At 36.8% G+C, this 22222-nt stretch overlaps 1 protein-coding gene across 9 annotated transcripts in view; it reads right to left on the minus strand.

Moving 5' to 3' along the window:
- Positions 1–22222, minus strand: part of KIF16B (kinesin family member 16B) — a 137885-nt gene that overhangs the window by 93349 nt on the left and 22314 nt on the right. For 8 of the 9 annotated variants that reach the window (XM_085577210.1, XM_077781850.2, XM_031504221.3 and 5 more), the window contains 8 exons: positions 18147–18244; positions 17573–17682; positions 16804–16946; positions 16071–16239; positions 15796–15927; positions 12267–12442; positions 10355–10420; positions 6391–6450 (listed from right to left, as the gene is read on the minus strand). In XM_085577210.1, the coding sequence (XP_085433336.1) occupies positions 6391–6450; positions 10355–10420; positions 12267–12442; positions 15796–15927; positions 16071–16239; positions 16804–16946; positions 17573–17682; positions 18147–18244 (954 nt within the window). Of the gene's footprint in view, positions 1–6390; positions 6451–10354; positions 10421–12266; positions 12443–15795; positions 15928–16070; positions 16240–16803; positions 16947–17572; positions 17683–18146; positions 18245–22222 lie in introns of those variants that run through there. The other variant, XM_085577215.1, reaches the window with a different exon arrangement.

Genomic DNA, 22222 nt, shown 5'->3' on the forward strand with positions numbered 1-22222 from the left:
CATAATCACTTTGCAGTGCATTACAACTGTGAATTGTTATTTAGAAGTGATTTTGTCAGAACAGTTACTCAGGTTCTTCAGGACTTGCTCCTAAAGCAATGTTTTGGCATTCTCATAAACTTATTTTAGTGGATGAAAACAGCAATGAAATTCAAGATACTGCAAATCATTTTCCCTTCAAATATCTGAATTAAATCCAAATTAAGCATGCAGAAGAATTTGATTACTGTATCTGCAGTGACATCTAGTGCAAGAAATCAAAACCACAGTCAAACAGGCTTCTCTAAGAAAAGATGCTATTTTCATTGAGTGATTACTGACCAAGATAAACAAGAATAATTAACATCAGCCCTCTTGAAACTTTCATAATATCTCTTCCTCTGCACAGCACTCACAAGCCAGCTGAAAGCAATTCTATCAAACATAATACGTTAATAGGAGACTACATAATACGTTAATAAGGCGTTTTTCTTTTTCATACAAATTCATGTATTACCTAATTGCTGGTGGACAAATAATTGTTGAGAAAGCTAATATCCCTAGGAACAGAGCTGCTACTCTATTTATTCTATGAACCTTTCCAACAGAAAACAAATTCAGCAGCAACATCTGACTTAAATTCTTTCTGCCAGCTCCATTGCTGTGTAATCCTGTGTTAATTTTGCAGAGATTTTTAAACATCTTAAAAATTCAAGCAGGTGACATAGCTTTTAGAAAGGAAACAAAAACTGGAAACATGCAATAAGGGTTTTCTGATACAAACATATGACAAAAGAAGTTATAAAATATTAAATAAGGTTTGTTCAAGTTGAAGTAGAGATGAAATTCTCCCTTTAGAAATAGACAGATATGCTTCAAACATTGCCAACAACAGACAGCATAAGCAACACCAATATGTCTAACAAGTTTACAAAAATGATTCACTTACTGAAGTAGAAAAAGCCTTAGAAACATTCCTGTCAAATTCCTGCCAAATTAGAAAATTGCTGAAATAAAAAAAGCCTTATTTATTTACTTTTATTTACTGAAATATTTTACTTAATTTACTGAAATTTACTGACATTTAATTTCAGTAATTTTATTTACTGAAATAAAAAAAGCCTTAGAAATTCCTGCCAAACATACAAATAAATACATATGCCAAAGCTGCAAATGCACATCAGTCTTATAACACCATTTTCTTCATCTGACCTGTAAATACAGCCAATTTTAGAACCTGTTCTCCACAGGTATGTGAGCAGAGGTCTTGAAAATTCACATGCACTTCTTAAGGGCAGGAATAAAGTCTATTTACTTTTTAGAAGTCCTAGAGTTTGTTTTTTAGGAGCACAAGAGGCTCTATAACTCCTTTCCCCTGCTGCCATCAAAAGTGGAAGGAGCCACTAGAATTTTAGGTGAAAGCAGAAGGTGCTAATTGAGAGCACTTCTCACCTGAGGACTGAGCTTGTTAAAGCAATGATATGAAAGAATAAAGGGAAAAAAATGCTCATCAAAGGGCAACATACTGGAGTAGAACACAAATGAGAAGAGGAAAACCAGACAAGTGGGTCACAGTTAATAGGTAGTAACAACAAGGCATAAAAGAGCAAAATTGTGATGTATGCCCAGCAGTTCAGGCAGAAAAACTCAGACAATAGTGTTTTAATACCATTCAGCAAATGTGGTTTCAAGATTATCTGGCTATGAAAATAAATGTAGACAAATGTGACATTTATATAGAACACAACAAACTGCTCTTGACAGAGCTCACTATGGGATGCAAGCCACCATGGAAAGCAAATTGTTAAAATAAAATATATTTGCTTGTGTCACCCTAATCTATACCTCATAATGAGCAACACAGCTGCTCTGTGTCTTTGCTGCATATAGTCTTTGCTGCATATAGTGTCTCCTAGTGTCTTTGCTGCATATAGTCAAGGTTCCCAAAGAAAGAAAATTCCCCTGCTTAGACGATTATGTCCACCAAAATTTGTATTAATCTGTATTTATTCATCATGGTAAGTCAAGGGTATATCATTTTCCCCAAAAAAAGGCATGATATAAACAAACAGTAGATGTTAATGCTTGAAGATAAGCAGTTTATCTACAGTTTTCTTCCTCATGTATTAACAACCATTGTTAAGACATAAATATGCACTATTAAGCAGTAGTCAACCAAACAGCACAAAAAAAGAAAAAGAATAATCAAATAAATCTTCAACAGTGTTCAGTAACATATCTGCAAAGCATGTGGGAAAGTGCTGCAGCAGAATTATTGATGCAAGTGAGGTGGTGTCACTAAATCCAACAGGATAAAGCCAGCTGAAGTAGTGATTAGTTAAACTATTGATCACACAAATTAAACACACGCACAAAAAAATCCCTTCTTTAATAGACTCTGATGATAGATCCCTCTACATCCTCTGATATTGGCTGACCACCAACACACAAAGCTAATGACATGGTCAGAATCAAACAACAGGATAAGCAAATAAAAGGGAACTTTACATCTCCTTCAAACTGAAAATAATTTTGAAAGAGCATTTAAATACCTTTACACTAGCTATAAATTACATACAATAAAAAGGCAACAGCTCAAAGTCATACCAATTTCTACACAAACAGAAAATGGGAAAGAATTTTAAAAGAAAGTTGGGAGGAAAATCCAGCAGAGAATTATATAAAGGAGCACACATTTTAAAAAGATTCTTCTATAAGCTGCTAAAGGTTAGAGAAAAAAATTGAAATGCACAAAGCATGACAAAAAAAGGTGACACTAAATAAAAAAGATCTCTAGGAGAATGACAACATATGCAGTCAAACAAAGCAGCCACATCAAAAGAAGTTTCGTACCAATTCATTAAATTACCAGTTGAGAGAAAAGTTGGATAGGTTACTCTAACATCTTAGATCCCACGATTGATCTTTAGCAGAACAGTACAAAAAGGACTAAACTAAGGAAAAAAGCAAACAGGATTTCCTCCCTCCTCCTCTTCTTTTTGGGAATGTATATGAAAGAACATTAGAAGAAGGCAAAAAAAAAATCACACAAAAATCCAATGAGCTTGGATGAAAGCTAAATGCTTCAGTTAAGTGCTGAGGTTGCAAGACATCTGAAGACAGAGAAGCAATGTAAAGCAACACAGTTCTTTAAGGTGCAATCTTTTGGTGATATTTAAAGAAATAACCCAAAGCCTGTGGACTTTAAACCAAACACTATCACTTTGGGTTCTGATGCAGTATTTCACCCAATGGTGAAGCATCATCCACATATTTATTAAATTTATTAAGCATTCAAATAAATTTGCTTTTATTAAAAACAAGGACAGGTGACAGTCATACTAAGTAAGGTTAGAGTGTCAGTTTGTATTACAGTGAGAAGACCAAGGATGAAAACAAACATCACTACTAGAAACAACACTGGCACTTCAGGCAGATCAACACCAAGAACCTGCCACGCTACACAACAAAGAATCCTTCATATGGAATCAGCACAAATTTAAGCCCTGATGAATGCAGTGTCCTAAGCTTGGAATGCAGAAGATGAGAAGATTTGGGCTTTAGGTGTGAGTTGACAACACTTCAGACTCCAGAGGAAGCCACCCACAGTCACCCCCCAAAAGGACTCTTCCAAAAGCACAAAGGAAAAAGAGCTCACTATCAGTGCTACCACCAGCAGCCCAAGATATGTCCAATCTATCATCAACAGGATGAAAGATTGTACAAGATGTTCAGAGCTGATAGTGGCATTCAGCCACTGCACACTATGCCAAATCCAAAACTCACAACATTTGCAGATAGGATAGTTCAACATACTCAGATGGAAAAAAGTAACTTCAGGTTAACTATGCACAAATGTCAAAGGGGAGAAAAGCCACCAACAGAAATAAAGAAGAATACTGGGATGCACATGTCAGATGCACATATGGTACAGTGCTGACTAAAAAAAATTGAATTTTAAGATGTCTAATACTTTTTATCAAAAACCTGCCTTCACATTGATTTTTCTGTTCCTTAGTACTTTCTAGATGGAGAGTATTTTCCATTCTCTATGAATTGTTTTCAAGGTAGCATTTTGGATGCTGCTGGTCTAATTTTAAACAAGGTCAAAAATAACTGGCAAGGGTAAAAAAAATTGAGAAACCTCTCCCTTGCAAAACACCATTTATTTGTCAGGCATCTTTGCCTGATGAAAGCACTGTATTCATTGAAAGCCAGGTAACTTTTTCCAGCAATTATCTGTTGATCTAGTGGAAGACACCAGCATGCCCTATGATTCTTACTTGTATTTTACAAGGCATATGCAAAATCCTCTCAATTATTTTGGATTTAAACATGAACAGATTTTCCCATCAGCCTGTGAGATCAATTCAAAATCATGTGAACTTTAATATTTAGAACTTAGTACAAAAAAGCATAACTACATAGAATAAAGTAGGGAATCCCATTCAGCTACAAATAAGTGTACTTGCATCTTGTAGGCATATGCCTAAAAGATTTAGAACAAAAAGAGTTAGAAACTAAAAAGCAAATGGTTTTTAATTCTCCAAGCCTTTTGCAGATCAGGAATTGGAAGGCACCAACTATCTCTGGATAGCAAAGCCAGGAAAGAAGGTTTTAAATGTAATACAAACATGAAGTTCTAAGTACCTTAATGAAAAATTTCCTTTAAGTTACTGAATTATGGCATGGGGAAAGTAGCAGATGTGACCTCAGTGATGTGGACATACAAAGACAGTCTCACTTCTCATAGTGCCAAGCCAATCTGTTTTTACAAATTACAATGTGTACAGTGTCTGTGTGCAAGGGAGGGACGTAAATGACAAAACAAAAACCCCAGTGAACTCACAGATAATCCATAACAAAAAGCACCACTGCCCTCTGAAGTTTAAAATCTGCTTTCTGGTGACTCAGCCTGGCAAACTTCCAAAAAGCTCTTTCCCACTCATATGCTGTCAGTGATTTCACGAATCATTAAACAAGAAGTGAATAAAAATATGGATCACTTTAGTGAAATAGTGTAAAATAGAACAGTACAACTAAGAAATCTTTCGCAGATTTTCAGGGTGTTTGGGTGACAAAGTTTAATCAACTACCTTTAACCCAGAAGTGGAATATAAGGCATATTCATACACTCAAATATCATCCTATGAGAGTGCAGTTCATACCGAAGCTGCAAGAATCATGCTAAGAAAGGTCAGTACTAGAAAATCAGAAATTACAGCTTCTGTGTTTAAGTTCTTTAGATTCACATATTTAACAAATGCAGCTTTCCCTTGTTTATATGTATTGTTCAGTTAACACCTCCATTGATTCTATATTTTATGTGCATGAATCAGTGCATTTCCAACATAGAGCTTTCAAAACTTCCCATCTGCAACATAATGTTCACTTCCACAATTGACCAAAATTCACAAATGCTGCATGTGACAATGGACTTCCCAATCTACAAGTGAATAAAGAGAGAATTAACAATGTTTTATGTATGTATAGATGCTTCAAAAAAAACCCAAAATAACATAAAGATGTAGCCAAAACATCTCTGATGAGTATGAAATTGATAATTCCCAGTTCACTGTCTAGACAGACATTAAACAGTCCATTCTGTCAAGCCAACTGGTAAGTAGTTACCAACCCTGCTCCATTCTCTGTGCTATACATTCTTCACAGAGCCATTCAACTCATGTGGAAGTCAGATGAAAGTGGTGGACTTGAAGAAAAAATTTAAGAAACCAAAAAGTGATATAAGAAAAATCAAGTTTGAGATCAGCGATATGGAGAATTAAAGAATTACTTCTAAATGCTTGCTTGAATTGCACTACAAACAAGCTATGTTCAGCAAATCCTGAAAGCTTAAGCCTAATTTTCAAATTTTTTATTTAACAGAACAGTTAAAACAGCTGGCAACAAAAATATTAGTTAACATGTTAAAAAACAACTTGTGGGAATTATTACTCTGCATATGTGTGCATGCACATATGTGCTTGTACAAATGCATGGAATCATCAACTAGCCCATTAAAATATAACCTCAGCCAGCCACCTTAATGCACCAAATACCAATATAAAATTTCACCAGGACAATGGAAAATCCATATCTACTATGCACTGCATCCACTGAGATACCCAATGTGAGATAAGAAGTGATTATTCACAGGCCTTGTGATACCACAGAAATACCAAGGATATGAGGGATCCATTTGTCCCTGGCCCAGGCTTTCTGCATTTGTAATTCAATAAAACCATTCAGCAATTTAAAGATTTGTTAGAGAGAAAATGTTTTGCAGTGTGTGGTCACTATGGTAAATAACACAAGGAGCCGAGCCAAAGAAGATTACTTAGAAAAGTTTGGTTTTTTGTAAGGAAAATACTCGGTCAAATGCCAAGAGGAAAAATTATTTATTTGCCTTACTTTCAGAATATCTTGAGTTTCATTCCATTTGTTAGTCCACTCTTTGGTCAGTTCTTGTACCTATGAAAGAAAACAAATTTTGAAGAAAATTACATCTCTTCCAAATTTCTTGATAAATGCATTCTCAAAGAAGTACTAAGTATCTGTGTAATTCTTTGTGAAGTTTAATACTTAAGCATTTAGAAGAGCACTGATGCTCCTGCAATAATTGCCATTTTTACAGTACTTCTCCCTCAATACACTTATTTACACATTTACAAAATTCTTATTTACACTGTAAGACGAAAGGAAAGTCTGGGATAATTAGTTTAAAAAACTGTCTACCTTTAAATAGTTTCATAAAGTGCTTTAATCCTACGAAGTTTACTGACACAGATTGTTCCCTTAGCTATAACAGGACAGCTCCTTTCCCATGGCACAGGTAGGCATGTTAAGGCAAAAATCCCCTCCAGAGGATGGCATGCAGAGGAGGAGGCAGAGCAGCAGGCTTCAGGAGAGAACCAGAGCAAAGTTTGCTGCAACTCAGCAACTACCCACTTCATTGTCATCTGCACACAAGTGAGAAGATGCTTGCACAGGCATTACAGACAGGGAGAGTGCTGGGTATAAAATCATTTAGGTTGGAAAAGACCTTAAGATCATCACGTCCAACTGTTAACCCAGCACTGCCAAGCCACTACTGAACCACATCCCTCTGAAGGGCCACATTTATAGGTCTTTTAAACATCTCTAGATGGTCAATCAATCATTTCCCTGGGCAGCTTTTCCCAGTGCTTGATAACCCTTTCCATTAAGGAATTTTTCCTAATATCCAATCTAAACATCTCCTGATGCAACTTGAGGTCATTTCCTTTAGTCCTATACCTGGGAGAAAACTGAGCCCCACCTGGCTACAGCCTCCTTTCAGGTAGCTGGAGAAAGTGAGGGTACCCCTGAGCCTCCCTTTTCCAGGGTTAACAACCACAGCTCCCTCAGCCACTCCTCCCTCACTTGTGGTCCTACTTCTCCAGCTCTCACTGTCCCTCTCTGCACTCACTCCAGCACCTCAGGGCTCTTTTTGCAATGAGGGGACCAGAACTGAACACAGCACTCGAGGTGTGGCCCCACCAGTGCCAGCACAGGGGAAGAATCACTTCCCTGATCCTGCTGGCCACACTACTGCTGAAAGAATTAACCAATTTTTGAACCAATTTGCAACAGCTTTCAAAGCAAGTTAATACACAGGAAAGAATTAACACAGAATGATACAATAAAGAATGGAAGATTGCTACTCAGAGAAATGACAGTACCATTATACTAGATTATTCTGGATGCTGTGAGTTATCCAAACTCAGGCCAGGTGCCACTGGCTTTCTTGGTTACCTGGGCATATGCTCACTCATGTTTAGCTGCTGTCACCCAGCACCCCCAGGTGCTTTTCTGGGGACACATTTCACATTTTGCTCCAGGCTGTGGTGCTGCCTGGTGCTGTGAGCCAAGGGCACACAACAATTGGGTTATTGAACCCAATGCCACTGGCTCCAGCCCATGGATCCAGCCTGGCCAGATCCCTCTGCAGAGCCTTCCTACCCTCCAGCAGATCAACACACCCACACACCTTAGTGCCATCTGTAACCTGGCTGAGGGTGCTCTTGTTCCCCTCGTCCAGATCATCCACAAAGACATTAAAAAGGACTAGCCCACATACTGAGCCCTGGGGAACACCACTGGTGACCGGCTGCCAACTGGATTTAACTCCACCATTTCTCTTGGTTCAGCCATCCACATATTTTTCTGAAACAATGCACCTGTGCAAGCCATGAAGAGACAGTTCCACCAAGAGAATGCTGTGGGAGACAGCATCAAAGGCTTTCCTAATGTCCAGGTAAACAATATTCACAGCCTTTTCCTCACCCACAAACCAGGTCATCCTCTCCTAGAAAGAGATGATGTTGTTCAAGCAGGATCCACCTTTCCTAAGCCCATGCTGACGGGGCATGATTCCCCTGGTTGCTCTTTCCATGTTGTGTGACTAGGCTCAAGGTGACCCAACTCCATGACCTTCCCCCAAACTGAGGTCAGGCCAACAGAAGGCTCAGGATTTGTCCTTCCTTTCCTGATCAAGCAGTTGTCCACCTCGTTAGATAACTTTCATATACACCATTGCACAAAGAAATAATTATTCTGTGCAGTTGCTCCAAACATTTCCCCATTTGCCACCTGCAGCTATTTTTTTTGGTCTTTGCAGATCAGCTCCAAATTCATCCATGGCAGCTACAGAAACTTATCTCTACCTGCATCTCAAGATTTCAACAAAGACAAGTAAGCACACTTTTCAATGCATTACTGTAATTCCTAGTGTTGCTAACCAGAACATTAGAACAAAATAAATTTCAAAAGATTAAAGAAAAAAATGAAGGAAGTCTATCACAGCTCTATTCACCATACCAGAACAATTTGTATTGCTCAGAAACACTTAATTTCATTTTTAATTAAATCTTTTAAATGAAACATTTTTAAATTAAACTACTCCAAATTATTCCTATATAAGGAAAATCAACTCATTAAAGAAAGTCACCATATACTTGTCAGGCAATATAAATATGGTGATAAAGTCTTTAAATCCATACAAACAAATTAGTTATTACACTCATTCAATTATAAAAAAGCTATAACCACTGCAACATTTACCAAGAATTTTCAGTAATTATGTCTGTTGTAATTATCATGAATAGTAATCACATAACCTTTTAACAAGGCTGACAAAGGTAATAAAATACACTTGATAAACACCCCAGACAGCAGGGCCAACACTTCTGAGCACGACAAGCAATGGTTACTGTCAGAACATGAATAACTTATTCTAAATAGCCTACAGTCAGCAATTTACATTACTGAGCTACTCTTAGATAAAAGCTTTTTGTTTGTACTCAAAAAGACTAGGGAGATAAATAAAACAGGATTTTCAAAGCAATACATAAACTTTCTAATTCTAAAGGTCGAAGCAGTACCACTGTAAACCCAACCATTTAAACCAGGTAAAGAGCTGTTTTTTCTTAAAGTTATCATATCTACATTTGATTGGCATCTTTTGGCAGTATTCAGAACTAAATATTTGCTGCCATGTATTTGAATAATTCCAAATATTTCCCTCTTGCCTCTTCCAAAGTATGACTTTTACTCTCTTTTTTTGAACCGATTTGCAACAGCTTTCAAAGCAAGCTAACACACAGGAAAGAATTAACAAAGAATGACACAATAAAGAATGAAAGATTGCTAGTCAGAGAAATGACAGTACCATTTTAGCTAGATTCTTCTGGATGCTGTGAGTTATCCAAACTGCCTGGAAATTATTTGCAGCCTCTACATTTGAAAAATCTTGGTGAGAAGCACACTGTGAAGTACACCTAGACCTAAGACCCTCCCTTGAAATGAGAGATAATTAGGCACTTCATATAGTTGTACACATCAGATTTAAACACTGAAATTTTCTAAAAACCTACCCCACACTGCAAGTTACAAAATACTTCAAAGCATAGAAGAGGAGACCATTCTCCCCATAATCTTTTGCTGATTTTTCTACACACTTAGTATTTTGTTACTGTGATTACTTGCTACTTCTTACAGTGATTTAAGTAGCTTTTCCCCCTCTAGTCTATTTACAAACATACTTTTTTACTAAGGCAAGCTGGTCAGGGAACAAGTCTTTTCATTTCATTTTCATAAACAGAACTGCTACATAAATATAAAAGATGTATTTTGTTCTTAGTTGCAACGTTATATCAGTAGGATAAAAAAATTACTTATTCACACACCTACTTTTTTTTTTTTTTTTTTTAGCCTCAAGGCAATGCTACTGGTTGGAAAAAATTTAGTTACGCACTAAAAAAAAAAAAAAAAGTCTTAACAATTACAACCACTCCTGCATGCAGACCACCTACCTTTCTTTGATGTTTAAAAACTGCTTAATGAAATTATAACTCACCCTTGCTTCATTCTGTTGAAGCTTTTCTTCCATACTTAAAGCTGTCGGAGAATCCAAGAGTGCAATCTAAAACCGTGAACAGTAAACATCAATTCAAAAAGAAAACAGTCACAATTTCTGGGAGAACCAAACGAAATGCAATTGTTGAAGTTTTCTGAGTCTTTAGCATACTTCAATATATATAACTTGAACTTTAATATTAATCACTTTATCTTATATTACTGTAAACAGAATAATCAAAATCCTGTCAAGGCAGGTATTTCAAATACAAATTGGCTTGAGAATACTGTATTCACTCACTACATACAGATGGCCAGACACAGGGAACCCAGACACATTTATAACAAGTAACTCCTAATACAGCTTTCTTTATATTTCTAAAAAACATGAAATTTTGTTATGCATGAATACTTATCCATTTTTCTTTAGTATGTATACTGCTTTATCTTTAATAACTATATCTTAGCGTAACTGGCCTTAAAAGAGGAAAATTACTAAACACAAACACACAGGCAGTACTCATTGTATGTGACCTTCTACACTGAATCTAGAACCATATTTTGGTAAACAGTATCTTCAGATCTACAGAAGCATTTGCAATACAGTGTTCTGGTGATACAAAGAAAAAGAGGAAATAAATTATGCAGGGATTTATACTACTGTGGATACGTAATACACCACCTGCTGTTTTATCAAGCATCAGAAATTTAATAAACTTCTCTATTGTCTCCCACACAGCCATCTACTACATCCTACCACTGAACAAGATTTATTCTGCAATAACCACTATTTTACAGATTGAAACTAGGTCAAAGCATTCAAATTTCAAGGGGGTCCAAGGAACATCTACTATGCTAACTCTAAGTCAAAATATCATTTGAAAATAATTTGTTTTCCCCTCCTAAAGAATATGAAAAAAGCAGAAGTAATTCAACCCCATAAAGAGTTTTTAAACTGTTTGTAATGAAGCAGAGCTCTCTGCTTCAATCATCTACAACAGCCATTTCTGCTTCCAACAGTGGTTCCCATCCTGTTTTTCAGCAAATTTTTTATTACATGAAATCTAGCTGAAGTCTACCCTTCTACTAACAGTGGTCCATGATGAACTGACATTTCAACCCATACAGACCATCTATAACAAAATTACATAGTTCCACAAATCTAAAGTAGTACTTCAGATACTTCCAAACTATATTTGTTCAAGTATGAAATCTAGCAGATCTGAATGGCATTTTGTAGAAGAGACAACTGGCCTGAACCAATTGGATATTCCTTATTGTTATTTTAGTTTGACCACCCTGGGAACACATGAGAAACTAGACTTAACTGAGCCTGTGCAGCAACTGTTTCCAGCAGATCACACTGATCAAACAAGAAAGAGAATCATGTAAAAGTGAAGCACAGCATTTTTGTTTTCTTACATTACTACTGAAAATATTTTTACATATTTAGAATGTTAGGTGCCTTCTAATGCACTGCACAGCCAAACACAAATAAAATGTATTGTTTAAATTAATTCATATTCTACATTTTTATATTTATGCATCATGAATACTTTAAACCTTCTACTTCTTTTGAGATACTACACAAAGTACCTCTTCAGTTCATCAGGATAGACCCAGAAGGTGTGCTCCTCTCAGTTTCCTTATGCTCTGTTGACTACCTGTTCCACAGTCCAGCTCAGATTTTATTATGAGAAACCTAAAAGCTTTGGGAAGACAATTTTCCCCCCCACTTATGTTAAGAGTTAATCTGCTGGCCATATGGAAAATTACTCCATCAGGAAACTAATATTCATTCGTAGCCTCACAGACCTTGTTTACTCAAATCAATATAATGAAAGATAATTACATTCTAGAAATAGATGCTATAACTCAAGGAAAATGACACATAAATTCCAAGTAAAGCTAACCTGATTCCCTTGAGCAAGCAGGGCTTTTAATCGGGCTATTTCAGCTCTCAGCTCACGGATCAGTTTGACGTTAGGATCCTCATTAATAGTAGGCTTGTTGATGATGTTTTTGGCTCTATTTGCATAGCGAAGTGTACTTAAAGTTTCTCCATAATTGACATCAGCAGGGGAAATAGCTAAGGACATGAAATCAGAAGCAGTTTATCTAGCATCATATTTTCATTTACTGAAGTTAGTTTATATTTCAAAGTATGGGTGAAGAGATAGAAATACATCATTTACCAGTATGGATACAATTTGTTCCAACTCTTCACCACTTTCATGTCACTATTACTTTGCATAAATAAACACTGTGTGAGATAAGTGTATTAGGGTAATCAGGTCTAACAACCAAGTGTTGCTAAGAAATCTTGCTGTCAATCTATTTAACATTTACATTTTCTTGGTAAACATAGATGTCCTATATGAATACTTCACAGGTTTTCTTGCAATTTTTTACAAATCAGTCAGGAAAACAGTCAGGAATATTTTTTAAGTACCAAAGTAATCACTGAAAAGAAAAAACATTTCAGGTAAAACACAGTAGGGAAATTAAACATTAAACCAAAAAATAACCAGACAGGAGAACCAACACAAGAGAAGAGCTTCTATAATTTACAACCCAGCTGTTCTCCTGAGCTGCAGGCATCTGGCAGCACACAGAACTGTCAGCTAGCTGATGCATCAAGAGAAATTAGTATTATTTTTCAAGCAACATAACCAGGAAAAACAATGCAATTTAAATGCAAGTGCTAATGCTATCCTTCCCTTAATTTTCCTAACAATATATATGATGTTGCAAATTAAAAGGATAATTAAGGCATCCAAATAGATGAGTGGAAACACAGAAGAAAAAAACATCCAGAAATCTTAATGATCAGACTGAACAAGAGATCCAGAGAATCAGACAATGAAAACACCTGAAAAACTAATTAAGCAACTAAAATAATCTGTCCTTTCTCATTCTCTCAAAAACAATTTTTTTTTTTGTGGTACAGACCCTCTGAGCTACAGGAGATGCACTTTGAAACTATAATTCCCCTAGCTCACATTCTCATTTCCCTGCTTTATCTACTGTTTCCTCTCCACTCAATTATTCCCTTTCTGGAAGGATGTTACAATATGTTACAGAAATATTGACAAATCATATCCAGACATATTTTTCTACAGCCTTTCCTACAGTTTAAAGTGATCTTCCTGCAATTTTTTGTGCTTAATTATAGAAAAGGCAGGACAAATGTATGTGGACAGCCTGCTGGGCTGTTAGGGAATTCTACCACATTGCCAGGAGAGTTACTACTGATGAAAAGATCAACCATCAGGGCTCTGCCTAGCCTAGAAGTATCACTAATAGATGAGGAAGTAGCTGAAAAAGAAGCTGGGTACTGTAATCATTAGTTCAGGCACTGAAAGCTCAGAGTGTTTCTAAAACTCCTCACAATCCCTCTGTCAAAAAAAGAAAAAAAAAAAAAAAGGAAAAAAAAAAAAAAAAAGGAAAAAAATAACATGGAACTGCAAGAAAGCAGCAAGAAGAAAGCTGCCAGCACAGCTTTACTTACAGAAAACCAAAGCAGAGTCTGGTCCACAATAATCTATTGGCACTACTATTATTCTCCTAAGGAAAATAAGTGGCATGGATTCCAAAAACATCCCCAAAATCCTACAACAAAGGAACTGCTATCCAGAGAATTTGACTGGTTCTGAAGAACCAGAACCTGATAAAAATAAATATATTTTTATGTGCTATCCCAAATTCCCTAAAGGGGATTATAACAGTTAAGACCACATTTCACTTGAGCAGGAGAGAGTGAAAGAAATTTCAGAGCTGCTCTCCTCACACAGGCCCACAGGGACCAATTGAGGGCTGATAAATCCAGGTGCAAGGTGCTGCACCTGGGTCAGGACAATCCCACATCAGAGTACAGACTGGGGAAAAGAACTCATTGCAAGCAGCCCTGCAGAAAAGAAATTAGGGGTTCTTCTTGGTGGGTGAACATGAACCAGCAGTCTGTGCTCAAGGCCCAGGAAGCCTGCCATATCCTGGGCTGGTTTAGGCTAAAAGTGGAGAGATGACATCAGATATTAGGACAAAATTCTTTACCCAGAAGGTGGTGAGGCACTGAAACAATGAAGTTCTAAGGCTTGAACAATAGGCCCTGAGACAAAGTTGACATATAAATGAACCTTCCAACCAAATTTTATACATATATTTGGTCATTAAGAGAGTATTGTTATATATATATATGTTCATTTATTGGCAAAGCATGTATTTACCATTATATATCTAGAAAATGGGTAAGGCTACATCTGGCCTTATTAGGAGGGGTATTACAATCAAATACAACTCCCTTGGTTCCTCCTTGAGCCTATGCCAGGTTTTGGGAGAAAGCCAACAGGAGAATAAAATTAGAAATTACGTCTGCTTGTTTATTTAACAGATAAAAACTGGGCCACTGTCACAGAGAAGTGGGAGAGCCCCATGGCCTGAGGTGGATTCCCAATTACCAGGTGTGGCTCTCCAGTCCTTTGCTGTGACAGCTTCCCCCCACAGCTGATGTCTCTCAGACTTAGATGATGCATATTTATTAGGGTAACCTGGTGATGTATCTTTCTTAATCACTGTAGGCTATATTCTCTACTATACTATAGAATTTCTTTCGTAGTATTCATATTTCGTAGTTTCTTTCTATATTCTTTCATAGTAATGATTGTGTTCTTCTTAGCTTATCTTTTTGTAATTCTTAGCTAATTATTATGTGCTTTGCTTAGCTTATCCTTTTGTGATTATTTATAGTTTTACATTATAGTAAATATAGTTCTTTAATTTGGTGTCTGTGTCTCTGACCCTGTCCACCAGCAAAACAAGGCTGGGGTGGATGGAGCTCAGAGCAAACTGGTCCAGTGAAAGATGTCCCTGTCCATGGCAGGAAGGATGGAGCTAAACGATCTTTAAGGTCCCTTCCAACCCAAACCATTCTATGATTTCCAACATCCAAAATCCTCACCTCCCTTTAAACATCATCCTGGCTTCACTTTGTTTTTTTTGGGAATGGAATTCCCTTTGCAATTTTTTGACAAACCTGCAATACATATGGCATAGGTAGGGTTTAAACTAAGTGATCCTTGCAGACCTTCCTATGGGTAAAAAACTTCTTAGACAAGAACTTAAAATGTTATGTACTTTTAGAAGGCTAGATAAAAGTGACCATCTTTCCCACAGGATGTCAAGAGAGACCAGCTTGCCACTAACAAAAAAACCAGCTTGGAACAGCAACTGATTCACATACTAGTACCAGATGTACAAAGCTTTAATTACAGAGTGCAGAGTGTAAGTGAAAACCAGAATGTTACTAGCAAGCTCAGAAAGAAAGAAATCATCAATATGTGTAAACTATGTTCTGCCTCAACATCTGGAATCTAAATATTTACATCCACTCCTATTAAGCATGAACTATTCAGAATTCAAAAAGAGTAAATTAAAACCACTTACTGGCAATCATTATAGTTTTGGAGTTTCCTCCTAGGCTATCTTTTAATAGCCAAGTCAACACTGAGTCCCTGTAAGGCACAAATACTTGTTTCTTCTTTGAAAGAGGATTTGTTGCATCCTGAGATAAATCAGCTGTGATGAGAAGATACAAAAAGGATTAAAATTACATCTTTGCATTCGTTTTCAAAAATGTGATACGCCATTATTTGTGTAAGTAAACAAAGGTATTTAATAACTAAAAACAAGACAGACAAGCACAAAAACCAGAGACTTACCTAAGGCAGAAATTACGTTTCCCAGAGTAACTAGAGATTTGTTAATATTCCCTCCTTCCTTTAATCTAACCCCTGTGGCACCAGTGGCATCTGCTCTCTCACTTCCAGCAAGATCTACCAAATGAATCTTGCTAACTGTTTCACAAGGCATTTCAGAATCAAATTTAGCCTAAAGAAAAGAAAAAATAAAACAAAGAAAGGCATGTTAAGCTAATAAATACTGCATTTTTACTGAATAAAATGTAGTGGCCTTTTTCATAACATCACTGAATTTAACTCGTTTACAATAGGAGATCTTGAGAAGACAGGTGTACTAGAGACACCACCGAAAGACATTCGATGATCAATGGTTGCATAACTCCCATATTATTTCTTTAAATTGTAATTGCAACTTTTTTGTCATTTACAGACAAGCAATGACACTGTGAGTTGTAATTTACATGATGCAGTGACCATGTGCTGCATTAATTTAATTAAGCTTACAATATTTGTCTTATATTTATATATTGCTTTCAATAAGTTATAGCACACATAGACAAATTTACACTCAATTTCTCCCCCACCTCCAAGCTGTCTTCATATAGCAGGTCGTCCATGGGCTTTCTAAAAAGCCCCCAAAAACAACAATGAAGAGCAGAAGTCATTAGAAAAGGAGTTTGCTACATAGAAACAAACAGATCACTATGCTCTAAAGAAACATGTCCAATCTCTCAAAGGAGTTTTGTTTTGTTACCTGAGTGAAGTTGATTGTGAAAATAGCATGTGACCTGCTACTAACATCATTCATTCCAGTTGCAGCCGTTGTCCTGTTTATATTTCCTGCATCCATAAGCTCCTCCACATCAGTATAATTTTGGACTAAATGTTTAGACAAGTCTGAAGAAAAGCAGAGTGTTACAGTAGGCTCATATACGTCCTTAATTTTCTTTACAAAAGGATTCAAATTACCCTCATTACTGCAAACTATTGCTTCAATTAGTGTTTATTGTCATACTTGTTTATCACCTAAGGAAAGGAATGAGGCTTCATATGAACACTGGACAACTTACACATTTACAGTAAAAAGGAAAAAAAAAATATGTAATCTTATTCAATTATTTAGTGGAATAACATGAGCATATTCCCACAAGAGACATAAACCTTCCCTGGTAGAGAACAGATTAAGACAATTAGATCCTAATAGGTTTTCATTTCATCCAAATATCTAAGATTTATAAATTATAGTCAACAAACTGTTAAAACCAATTGCGTCTCTTAACATTACTTAAAAATGTGTTATAAATTTACATATAAAAAACTCTATAATAATTTCTGGATTGGGAAAGCAAGTAGAAATGCAAAATTAGAAGCTATTCCTTCAATGCTTTTTTACCAAAGTAAGGCACTGCATCCATCATAATTTATATTTTAAAAGATAAAATGCCCTATATAATTAGATACTACATTTTAGAACATATAAAGGTAATAAAATATGCAGTGTAAAACAATTAAAGTGTTTTTACCCTCAACATATGGCCCTTCTTTTGGATGTTCCCGTATTCGTAAATTATTCGTTTTTGATGACTTCCGTCGGAGAAGATCTCTCACACGTTCATTATAAATTTCCAAATAACTGAAAGAAAAAGAATAGAAAGCCACTGACTGTTTCAAGAGTCTTTTATAAAAGGAAAGGCATACAAACACAAGTATGAAAGCAAAATACTCAGAGAAGTTATTATGATAAAGGAAAAAGCCAAAAAGGCAAGAAGAAAGTGGAAAGAAAGCAGACATAAGCAACAGCAAGGTCTCCTAATGTTAGTGTGAAATAAAGGGTAATAAAAAAGGAAGATGCTGTCCAGTAGCAAAGGCATTTGCACTATCCTATAAATGACACAGTATGCACAGCTCTTGGCTTGAAGGTACAAGTACTGCACATTTTGACTAGAACTGCCAACAAAAATCAATTACAGGACTGAGGCCAAGCGTAAAAAGTTATTTTTGAAAAATATGCACTTTTCCCAGAGCTAAAGTGAAACAGATTGTTTGAAACTGGAACAAATTTGATAACCTGCAAACTCTTAACATGCCAAGACCTACCTGACTTCTGTTCGAAAGGATGCCTCATTCCGCTTTGTTTTTTCACTTATTTTGCTGAATAATCCTTCACAAATCCGAGGTATCAAACCTGCATCACCCTGCAATAACAACAGTTCTTAATTCCAAGGCTATATATGCATGCACAATCTATTTTGAAAAATAAAACCCTACATGATTAATGGAGAGTTTAAGACTCCAGAAAGGGGAAAAAAATTAAAATCTCTCAGCAAACACTCTCTTGCCCTTTATTTTACTGCAGTCACTTGGCCACTTTAACTCTTTTGTGTGTGGAATGTACAACCAGCTTCATTTCTTTGCTACTGGAATACATCTTGTCCCTCTCATTCAGTTTGAATAATCCCAACTGCCCAAAGGCAGAGACTGGCTCCCCAGAGTAAGTCATGAACTGCTTTATCTCACCAATATCTTTAACTGCTTCTATCTCATTTCACTGTGGACAACTGCAGAGAACAGGACAAGAGCCATATACAAACAGCCACGGGGCATTTTCATTCAAACCCCCAATTTCCAGGTCACAGTCCTTCCCATGTTGAAAAGTGCAACAGGTCCTCTGAATAAAATAGTACACGGTGACAAAGTTAAATCTTCATTCACCATATCCCACAGTCCAGCCAAATTTAATTTGATATTAACTACTGAATGTTTGTCTCTGTAGATAAAGAGCTTTTATGCATTAAATGCTTGGTTGGTTTAATAAAGCAAACCGAGTAAGACCCATCCCACTGAGATACCCCGAAATTTAGCATGCAGTTTTCCCTGCTGGTCCAGGATGAGCCCTCTCCAGTCAAGCAGTCAGCTATAGTGAGGGCTTTCCCCAGCAGCAGAGGAGCAGGAGAGTGCCACACATTCTCATCTGGTCTGGTCTCATCTGACATAGGGGTGCTCACTCCCAGCTGCCCCATTCCCACCAAGTACGATTAGGCAGGTGACCAACTCCTGCTGAGGACATCTCCTCACTGCTTCAGGGAGATGGTAGTTCCTCAGAGCCATGGCTCCCTGGAATAACAGAACAGGATGTAAACATACAAATGAGCTTTGGGGTAAGAGCTCCAGGCTCAGGAGCAGCTCACAGAACAGTCTGTCAGCTATAATTTCCTTCCAGTCTAAACACACGTTAAGATTCAATGTGATGGGCTATTTACCACTGCAACAAGAAATGCTCTCGTGGTTGGAGTCAGAGGCCTTATAATTAAGCAGGATGCAAATTAGGACAAGCCAGACCACAGATTCAAATGTGAACACAGACTAGGCACTCCAAGCACTTAAGGGTTTGCCTGGTGGGATTCTACAAATAACTGGCAACAGGAAAACACAAAGCAAATGGAACTCCCTCTGCACCAAACTCTGTCAGAGCTAGTGTTCCATGGGCAAAGATTTCTCTTCTACTTGGACAAAAATCCAACCCTTTCTGCCCAAGCTTACTCAACTTTGCTACCATACTGGTCCCTCTGACTCATTCTTCCATTTCCCTCTGCATTCTCTGTCACAGCAATCTTGTTCCAGGTGCCACCTCTGAGTTTCTCTTCCTCGTTCCTTTGCCCAAATAAAATTCCCAGTTCATCATCCAGGCACTTCTGCTTTATAAATTATACTTTATCCCTCCATTCTGCCTTTTCCCAGCTTCTTCCTCCTCTTAATCAGAGTCTCACTATCCTTCTCAAACAAAGCTTCAGTCTTTGAAATAATCTGTTCTCTGCTCCTCTCTTTCCTAGTTCTTCACATGACTGCACCTTGGGTTTAAAAAAATCAAAAGAAATCCTAGATTAAGGGAGAAACTTGAAGATTAATCCAGCTTTTTTTTGAGACACTTGCCTCTGACAACAGAGGAGCAGCCTTTCCCAACATATGTCAATAATCAGTATCTATTTCCAGGTAAAATTCCATAGGTCATTGTTGGAAATTCCCACACACATTTTTTTTTTTTTTTTTTTTTTTTAACACAACAGAAGAGGGAAAATACTTTTCTTTCATCTTATGCTTAGAAATACCTGAATAGTTTTAATTAAAGCTTAGGGGAAAAAACATGGAAGATCCATCACAAAGTTTTAGGTAAATCATTTGTGACTGACATAATCCAGCAACCACAGAGAGAGGCTTAAAATAGGAAGTACAAGCTGTAATTGAGTAATTTCAACCTCAGCAATATAATATTGAGAAAGGAAGCACACACAGTTTCCCAGAGTATTATGCTGGTAAAATGTACATCTTAAAGAATGCACACTCTTTACTGGAAACTATATTTAAACACTTTCACCTTTTCACTCCCTAGAAAGAGCAGGATCAACTACAGCTTTGACTATTTTTTTTCTGGACTACAGAGTTTCCAGACATGAAAATCAGAAGAACCAAAATAGGCAGTTCATTCAAAAACTGAATTTTCTCATTAAAAGCCTGTTCTTCTTCTGTGCTATCTAACCAGAAAAATCCTTATTGCAATTTAAATGTACTGAGGTTTGCCCATATACCTTGACCATAAGGAGCAAATTATTCTCTTGCTTTCTGTAGCAGCCCTTCAGGTCTTAGAATACTTTTAATCCCCCATAGTCTTGCCTTCTCTGCATATCCAAGTCTGAATTTCCTCATGTTTTATATATCTCTGCTCATTTCAGTATCTCTGCTCAACATTCTAACTGGCCCACATACTCCTTGAAATGATTGCTGTACAAAGAATTGCAGAAGAAGCCTTCCAGAGCCAGGAACAGCAAACACTGAAAACAAAATGAGAACAGAACCCAAGCTTTTTAAATAGAAGTAGGGAAGAAAGAATACTTATTTACAATTCAAGTTTTCTTATAACACTGTACAGGGCCTGACAGGCCATCAATTTTGAAGCATTTAATTTGCCAGTTGAGTATATTTTATAGGCACTCTATACAAAGCCAGATTCATGTATTTATGTATCATGCCAAGAAGATTAGACCTTTATTATTGAATAGTGTCAAACAAACTCCAGCACCTATTCATTTGCAAACTGTTTTGATAATTACAGTCATTATATATAGTGAGGCAGTCTCATAAAACTGTCACTTTTATAAATTTCTGAAACAGAAATCCACGCCTAGGTTGTGAGATCTTTTCTGGTTACAAAAGTCTATTCTGCTCATGATATTGAGGTAAATATAAAGCTATGCATTTTGTAACAACTGAAAGAGAAAGATTTACAGCTAATTTACTCTCCTAAGCTAGAGGAGGTACAAAGACCCCAATCTTAATACATTTCAGAAGAGTGATCTATCCAAAAAAAGGGAAAGTGCTAATATTCTTCTTTTCATTTATACTGGGAGAAGACACAATACATTTCTTTCCCCAAGGATTAAAGAATGAAACCTGCAGAGGCTGCTTGGCAAACAAGCTTCATCAGTCAGTCTTTCTAAACTGCACCACTCCCAAAAGTTTAGTGGGTTCTCTCTGTTCTTGAACAGAGGCAACTGCAAGAAACCACTCCCATCCCTCATTCACAAACTGCTAAATATCTCCTATCACACCCTCCTCTTCCTGCAGTGCTCAATAGGACATAATCCTTAAAATTAAATATACTGTACAATCTCCTAAGGATTTGATTAACTACTGTCATGCCCAACTTCTGCTTCTCACCTGACAGCCTTCTCTAAGGATCTATTTTAATCTTCTGAGTCTTCAAAAGAGGTTTAAAAAGCACATACCTCCAGAAAAAGCTGATCATTAATTTTCTCAAAATCAGTATCTCCTTTTCTTTTTTGTCTCAAGTTGGGCATAGAAAATCAGCAGTAAAATCAGAAATTTTTGGCTTTGTTACTGAGCAAAAATTACTGGTTAGAAGGTGTGATACATGGAAGGGTTAGTAGCATACAGACAGAAGCAGTATTAAAAATCCTATTAAAAACATGCTCCTGCAACACTGTAATTTTAATAAATTCCAACAAAAATATACACCTGCTCACTCGATGTGGCACAGGAACTGGACGTTGTCTACCTGGAATTCTTCAAGGCTTTCAACGTGGTTTCCCACAGCCTGCTGCTAAAGAAACTAATGTGTTATGGGGGGGTCTGTGTGGTGGGTGGGAAGTGGCTTACAG

The sequence above is a fragment of the Lonchura striata genome, chromosome 3 (genome assembly GCF_050655825.1).
Source record: "Lonchura striata isolate lonStrDom1 chromosome 3, ASM5065582v1, whole genome shotgun sequence".
NCBI lineage: Eukaryota > Metazoa > Chordata > Aves > Passeriformes > Estrildidae > Lonchura > Lonchura striata.